The 8,441-nt window shown below is 34.1% G+C and overlaps 1 protein-coding gene across 1 annotated transcript in view; it reads right to left on the bottom strand.

Moving 5' to 3' along the window:
- Positions 1 to 620: 620 nt before the first annotated feature.
- Positions 621 to 8,441, bottom strand: part of plxnb1b (plexin b1b) — a 90,198-nt gene continuing 82,377 nt past the window's right edge. Inside the window, exons 37-38 of the mRNA XM_088423224.1 lie at positions 8,143 to 8,217; positions 621 to 4,425 (exon numbers count right to left, since the gene is read on the bottom strand). Coding sequence (XP_088279350.1) covers positions 4,321 to 4,425; positions 8,143 to 8,217 — 180 coding nt within the window. The 3' untranslated portion in view covers positions 621 to 4,320. The remainder of the gene's footprint in view (positions 4,426 to 8,142; positions 8,218 to 8,441) is intronic.

The raw sequence follows: 8,441 nt of genomic DNA, 5'->3' as shown, positions 1-8,441 counted from the left end.
AAAGCATGCATTTCAAAATAAGATAAAAAACGTTAGCACTAACGCTTGAAGAATTCTTAACATAGTTATTAACTAATATTACTTAGTTATTTGATGAATACAGTATTGTATAATGTACTTTTTTGCTTTTTTCAATGTTTGTGCATTTAAATATTTTTTTTATTTTGAAATATTTTAAAATTTTCCTGGAAAAACCCGCGAAGTACTGAGACCACGAAGTAGGAGGGATCACCGAGTATATACATATACTGTGTATATATATATATATATATATACATATACTGTGGATATATATATATATATATATATATATATATATATATATATATATATATATATATATATATATATATATACATATACTGTGTGTGTGTGTATATATATATATATATATATATATATATATATATATATATATATATATATATATATATATATATATATATATATATATAGAGAGAGAGAGAGAGAGAGAGAGAGAGAGAGATGTTTGCATCTTTTTTCCTTGTTTGCATCTTTCCTTGTTTTGCATCAAACACAACCATTGGACAGTACAGTATATTGTTACTGTTGTGTGACATCCACACACTAGAATTTTGTTCAAGAAAAAAACACCACAATCACAAAATTAAGAATTCTTTATTGCCTCAGCATCTGTTTGAATTTGCACTTCTCAATTAACAGGTTAAATCACGACAGAAACATTTAAAAACACTACTTACAATGATATTAACACACACAAAAAGGAAAAACAGCTTTCAAAAGGCTCCTTGCAGGGCCTTCTCTACATCTCCAAATGTAAATTTCTCCCTCTGAGTGCTCATTTTGATCATTACCAATTCTGTTTACATATTTCAAGAGATATTTTTTTGAACAGACAACCTGTTCATGCTTATGTAAATCACTCAGCTGCATTGCAGCTCTCTTCATGAGTTATGTACCAGTCAGAACTGAGACACTCGGCAGTGACTAATTTTTTTATTAATACAAATCTAAAAGACGCTTTTTAAACGTTACAACTAACACAGATTTATTGCTTGATCTAGTGTTACCAATGCGCAACCAGTTCATTACTGCAAAGACGTATAGATCAATATCACCTAACCACAGATCAACACCTAGAAGAAGGGAAAGATCCGTACCAGCAGAGAGCATCATTTATTCCAAAATAAGTACATCGCCCTTTTGACCCCTTTGGCATTTAAAAAACAATAACACCATCAAAGGATCGCGACTTTACTGTGCCCCAATCAAAAGCAGAATGGATTCAGAACATTGAAAACGAGTGACGATCAGCATAGTCAATACATAAGATTCATTTTGAAACCTTGTATCTAATACATCGTTTCTGTCAGACAATGGCTCATAGTACCAACCATGATGCACAGCTGTGGCAACTGTTTCATTAGCACAAAATTTAAAAAAAAAAGAAAAAAGAAAGAAAGAGGAAAAAAAGTATCCTCATTGGCTAAAATGAGAAGGAATGTTAAAAAAAAGGACAGACTCTTACATGGATATACATCACGGATGTCTTGAAAAAAACTTCACTAAATTGTGGGTAGTTTTTTTGTGCAGTGACCTGTGTACTTCAGTAAAATCAACATGATTCAGTAGAGCTAAATTGTAAAATTAGGGGCAAGATGTATGGCATAAGATCACTGTCAAAAAGATGTACAGTATGTGTTTCACTATCCGTATGAGTACGACTTTGTGGATCTCATTGCATTCGTGAAATTGGATATGCAAATTAAGATGACATCACGTCAAGCTATCAGGCAAAGTCAGTTGATCTGCGACTCATTCGCACCGAGCATGCGTAAAGCAGAAAAAAAAATGGCTGAATTAAACGTGAAGGCCAAATAGAAGCTTTTGACAGCTCATCAGGCTTCAATCTTAAGGATAATGTTTTTAGTCATTCTCAAATGATAATTATATAATTATATTATGGGCTTTTAAGGCCAATTTATTGGAAAACGTCATCATTTAGGGAAGCTTCGGGAACATCTGGTGACCCCTGCTGGCAAACAAGCATTGCGGTTGATTTGAAAAAATCCTTTGCTTTGAATTGCACACACGAACGCTGAAGTGGAGTCCTATTAGGAAATAAAGATTAAATAACTACAAATAAAGATGGTCACATTATTTATTTATTTATTTGTTTATTTTTATTTATTTATGTTTACTTATTTATTGTTGTGGGTAGGTACATGGCAATTAATTTCTTGAAGAACATCGTGACGGACCAATTTATAATTTATATGAATGATTTTCAAACAATGTATGGATTTGGATGTAGACACAGGTCACCAGCTTGCAAGCCACGCTCATAAGCTTGTTAGTCCAATTTCATTAAATAATTTATGAATAAATTGGAAATTCACATTGCAAACTATCATCATGTTGATGTATGGGGTAAAATTGCTGTCAAAAAAAGACGTAGGCGTGCGTGACTAATAGCGGCGCGGATGACTCGCAGATCGACTGACTTTGCCTGGTGGCTTGGCGTAACGTCATATTCATTTGCCTACCCAGATTCACGAATGCAAAGGATCAAACAAACATTTAAGAACTGAACTTCAAAATTGTAACAAGATTTCACCCAGAGGGAAACCTTTTTGGAACTCACAATTAGACAATATTAATTGGCGTAAGTCATGGTTAAACCCCTTTCAATTCTGTATTTCAAACAAAATTAAAGAAATTCATTTTTAAGATTTTACACAACATTTACCCATGTAATATAATCATTTCCAAATTTGCTGAAATTTAGGTTTAATGTAATTTTTGCAATATTGAGCCTGGAAGAGTTTTACATTTGTTTTGTCATTGTCCCTTCACATCTTTGTTTTGGAAAGACATTGAGATGTTTATTCGCAATAGAACTGGACATTCCATAACAATTATGCCAAGAGATATCATCACAAAATTTGAATGTAATAAGTATTTGAGTTATATGACTAACCTTATTTTAATAATTGGTAAATTTCACATTCACAAGGCTAAATTTTCTACTTTGAAATGTACATTGATACATTAACTGGAATAGCAAACAAAAAAAGTGAACGTACTTTGTTATATTTTGGGGAATTATTTAATACAACCCTGACCATGTTTAATTTTTTTCACTTATTTGATCTTTTATATTATTTCTGTATACTGTCCATTAATATTGTACTATGTTGCTGACTCTGTAATGTGTGTTTATATCATTCAATAAAAAAAAAAAAAAAAAAAAAAAAAAAAAAAAACTAATGCAAAGGATCAGATCCACCAATCCAAAGGACAGATTCATGCAAAGACGGGAAGTGGTGTCTCGCAAAGGTTATAGTTGGGCAAATGAGATCTGTTTTCAAAATACCTCGCAGACGCAACTCAACACAATTTAGAGTCGACCTCATACGAAAACAAGTCAAACTCAACACACTTTCGAGTATATTCATAGAAATTGTTAACACACATACTTCTTTTGACAGCAGTCTTACGCCATAAAAATGACTCCTTGTTCTCAAGCACTTTAAAGCACTAGCGATCAGGACTTAATTCCAATCTCTTGTACTGTAAATAAAGCAAATTGAACATGTGTTCACTGAAACTGCAATATATCGCAAGTATCAATAAATTCTGTGCATATTATACTCTCAAAGCTGGTGTACTCAAATAAAATGATGTAATGTGGCGCAGCGGAGTGAGGTAGAAAGCAGCATTAGAGAAACTTTCCGTTCATTAGCTATTGGGAATGCGTTTAAGAAAACGATGTTTGCTATATACTGTAATAAATTACTTAAAAAGGAAGACAGCTACCTTGATCGCTACACAATTTTGGCAACATTGGTGACTGTGATCAGTTTGACACCAAAACAATACAGGATGAGTGACAACCAGCAAAAATAATCAGGGATTACTGTTCACACATATTAAGCATCCACATATTAAGCAATCTCAGACAAATGAGGAAAAAAAAATAGCAGCAACAAGCTAATAGATCTATTAACATTAGCAAGACAGCAGGCCTGAATTGTGTTCATTATACACCACATCATTACTTTCCCAGGAAATGGTCATATTCTTAAAATAACCCAACATCAACAATATGTAGTCTCGTACACGCATAGGGTAATAAAAGGAATGGGAGGTCAAGTTCAGCCATCTTATTCTTTTGCTAAATATTAACATTGTGAAGTGGAGTTAAACATTTAGCCACTTTTGCATAAATGTGAAGTCTGATTTTTTTTTTTAAGTGTTTTGACACATTGCAGTTAAACCAGCAAGGTACTCATACTCCACTATTTGTAACACAGTAACACTGGTGGGAATTTCCTGTCACAAGTCAGTGACCTTGTTTTCTACAGCGGCAGCAATTTGCTGTAGCCTGTAGCCAAGCTGCATCTTCTGCGCTGTGGTGTCCTCCTCTAATGCTGTGATTATCTGTGGGCAAATAAGAAGTTGTTAGAAATTACTGTAATTTTCAGACTGTAAACCACAAAAATTTTCTTATGATTTGAACCCCGTGGCTTATAAATCCAGTGCGGCTTAACTGCAGTTTTTTTTTTATTACTGGCCACCAGGGGGCAATTCACTGGTTAAGCATTTCTGTTCAAGGTGTGGATTTATGGAACTTTGAAATTGAACTGAAAAGATGTGAATCACTGGCTATGCTCAGAGTTTTCAAAATATATGATTAAAAATATAAAAATCATGTCTAATTTGAATAAGACCCTGTATACATGTAACGTGTAAATTGATATATCATATACAGTACATATGATTGTATTTATATATTTATGATTGTAAATATGAATTATGTGCAAAAAGAAGGGAGACAGGAGAAAACGCTATGGAAGTATGTATTTTGAGTTTGAACTGCTATTTAACTGAGGTTTTCTGTTGGTGTTATGGTGAAAATATCCATATATATCCATCCATCCATCCATCCATCCATTTTCTAGAAATATGTTGGTGCTAAACATGCAGCATGTTAAATCTGTTGAAAATAGGATGTTGCTGTAGGCAGACAATTAAAACAAGTTTAAATAACAAAAAAACAAAGAACCAAAATAAAACATCTAAACACCAGAGGTGGGCAACTTACAGTTTTTTGCTAGTCCAACATTTGTCATTTGTCAAAGCTCCGCTCTCTTTCCATCATTGTCAGTCTGTCATTTTTTCAAGCCAAATAAAAATCATACCGTCGATCCGTGAGTGCGTTTTTGCCCACCCTTCCGCCATCACTAGAGAGCTAAATTTGACTTTTTTTTTTTTTTTTTTTTTTCTAGTCCTTCAGGTAATCAGGTCTCTCAAGAGCCAAAATCCAGCCTGTTTTCAATGTATCTCTTCAACCAACACACCTGACTCAAATCAGCGTCGTTATCAGGATTCTGCAAAGCATGCTGATGAGCTAATCATTTGAATCAGGTGTGTTAGTTGAAGGGACACAATAAAAACAGGCTGGATTGTGGCTCTTGAGGACCGAACTTGGCTACTCCTGATTGTAATGATTGGTCTGTCAGGGTATTTTGCCCGCGCTTTCGGCACCACTAGAGGGCGAAATTTGACAATCTTTCATGTAGTTCATTGTTCATTAGGTTTTGGTCTACTTTTATCTGTACTCGTTCTATTTGGCTTTTCTGAGTTTGTATTTACAAATATCAACGTTTTTTCAGTTCTTCAGTTTTGCTGCAATTGAACCACAACACAGTAACTTAAGGTTATAACAATATTAAAGCCATTCAACATTCATCATGTGAGGGGATAGCAGAAAATGAGAAGGCAACTTACTTTTCATTATAGTGGATGGCATTATCATGCGTGACATGACATTCAACAAATGCGAGTTGCAGTTCTCTTTATAAGTTTCTGCTCTACGACTATGAAAGACGGTTTCATTAACATTTGCCCAAATTTGTCTAAAGTTCATCTGTCACATACACTACAAGTAAAGCAAAGGATTGCTGAGATTGAAATTGATAGAATCGTATCAGCAGTTCGTTTTCTTTTTTGTTGTTGGCTACGGCTAACTACTGCAGGTAAAACATATCAATTAATAGTAAAATGTGAACTCTGTCACTTCATGCTGATTATCCCCTCCTCCACACACACACACACATGCACGAATGCACACGTACACACAAACAAGCTCACACACGCTCTCGTCCTTTGGCAAGCAAATGAGATCATACTGTCGCGATCGGAGTTCAAGGCGGAGTCTGTGGAGATGACAACAACAGTGTTTTTATTGACATTTCAACTCATATCTCAAAATCAGCAATGGACATGCATGTCAAAGAAGAAAACTTGAAGGCGTGCCATCAATGCTCTTCTAACGCAGTCCCTTCAGATTAATTTTCGCTTTGGAATTCCTCTTCTCAACAAAAGTTCCATGGGTGAATTATGCATGCTCCACTACAATACGACGCTAATTCGTGTTTTTTCGAGTTACGACGAATGCCTTTAGAACACCATTTTTACACCGCTTTTTATGCCTAGCGGGATACAGATACAGCGTCGAGAACGCCACTCTAGATGCCTAGCGGCGAACAGTGCCCACATTGCACTATTAATTGATATACATAGTAGTTGGAAATAGTCACCATAAATTGACAGAATCCACATTGAAATATTGATTGATATACATAATAGTTGAATGATCATTTTTAAATCTCTTGTTGTTTAATCCTAATTAAGTGCCTATATTTCAGTTAAAATTGGATGTGTTTAATCAGAAAATGAGCAAAACGCGTGTTGCTCACGAAAGGTTTGTTTCAATTTTATATATATATATATATATATATATATATATATATATATATATATATATATATATATATATATATATGTGTGTGTGTATATGTATATGTATAAGTGTATATGTATATATATATATATATATATATATATATATATATATATATATACATATATACATATACACACACACACATATATATATATATATATATATACATATACATATATACATATACACACATATACATATATACATATACACACATATATATATATATATATATATATATATATATAGGTATGTATTAGCATGGTAAATGTTGGTTATTTTAACGACTGCTGTATTATATATTTTGTTTAAAAATAAAGCAGTTTTTATAACGTAGGGAAATGACAATTTACTCAAAAAGATTTTAAATTTGTCTGTTTCATGAGCTGTAATTTCAATACTGTGATACCGCAATACTGTGATATTTTTGCTCAAGGTTATCGTACAGTCAGAATCTGATATTGTCCAATGCCTAATTGTGACTTTAGACAGTAATATATATTTGTACATGCCACAGTAACAATTGACAGGACGGAATTGTTTGGTCTTTTTATCTTGATGACATCCATGGATATAAAATGCTTCCACAGAGGAGGAAAACCAATCGCTTTTGGGCTCATTCAATCAATCAGCAAAGAAGAAGACAATCTTGTCCGTGTGGAGTAACTGATGGATTTCTGAAACTTTTCGAGGACGCAGGTTTGAATCGTGCAAAGTCGCTGTGTGCACACAGGCATGGGGCTTAATGCGGAAGCCACAATGAGTGTGACATTGAGGAGGACTTTTTCATGACTGAAAGGGTGAGGGTTAGGGTTAGGGTTAGGGTTTCGTACCAAACAGTGCGTCCTGATATTCATGTGAGTAACCCACGAAAAAAAAACAATGTGCACTCCTGCTGATGTGTAACCAATATTGTGTAAGTCAATGTCACTTGTTGCCTGGACATGATTGTATTGTGTTCATCAATTTGTGAAACTTGACCTAGGGAAGGTTGCTAGGATGCTTTCAAGATTCAAGAGTTTTATTGTCATGTGCATAGTAACACTACACAATGAAATTGTGACCCTAACCCTAATTCTTATTCAGTTCACTTCGCCGAGCAAACTTATACTCCACACAATAGAGCAAATTTTAAAGTAGACAATACTAAGCAAAAAAAAAAAGTAATATGGCAATAAGGGGAGTGATAATGAGGCAATTTCTGCTGGTATGCATCATTTTTCCCAAGCCTTCTTTGCTAGTTTGCGAGTTCAGTCATAACTCAGTCATAGCTAACTCCACATGACAATCCTAATACACATCATAATGTGCATATACTTTACACTGATAGGCTGAACACTTATACATACCTGGTCGTAGTATTTATTGATATACTTGTACAGCTCATGTAGTGCAACCAAGTAGTTCAACTCTCCCGAATAGTTCTGAAACAAAAGTCAAATTTTGAATCAGTCAATTAGAATCATTAATGGACATCTTGTCTTACAATCTTACAATTGAGCGTAGAGAATAAAACTAAGCGAGCGAAAACAGATTTTGAGCGCAGAAAAAAAATATTGAAAAGAAGTTCCTCGCTCAAAATTCCTTTTTGATTGCTCGCTCAACATCTCGCTCTCGCTCGAGAGAATCCTCCCACCCTCGATCGACA

This window comes from Hippichthys cyanospilos, chromosome 9, assembly GCF_059441005.1.
Source record: "Hippichthys cyanospilos isolate Australia breed blue-spotted pipefish chromosome 9, RoL_Hcya_1.0, whole genome shotgun sequence".
Classification (NCBI taxonomy): domain Eukaryota; kingdom Metazoa; phylum Chordata; class Actinopteri; order Syngnathiformes; family Syngnathidae; genus Hippichthys; species Hippichthys cyanospilos.
The sequence above is the reverse complement of the archived record's forward strand: the minus strand, read 5'-3'. Positions and strand labels throughout refer to the sequence as shown.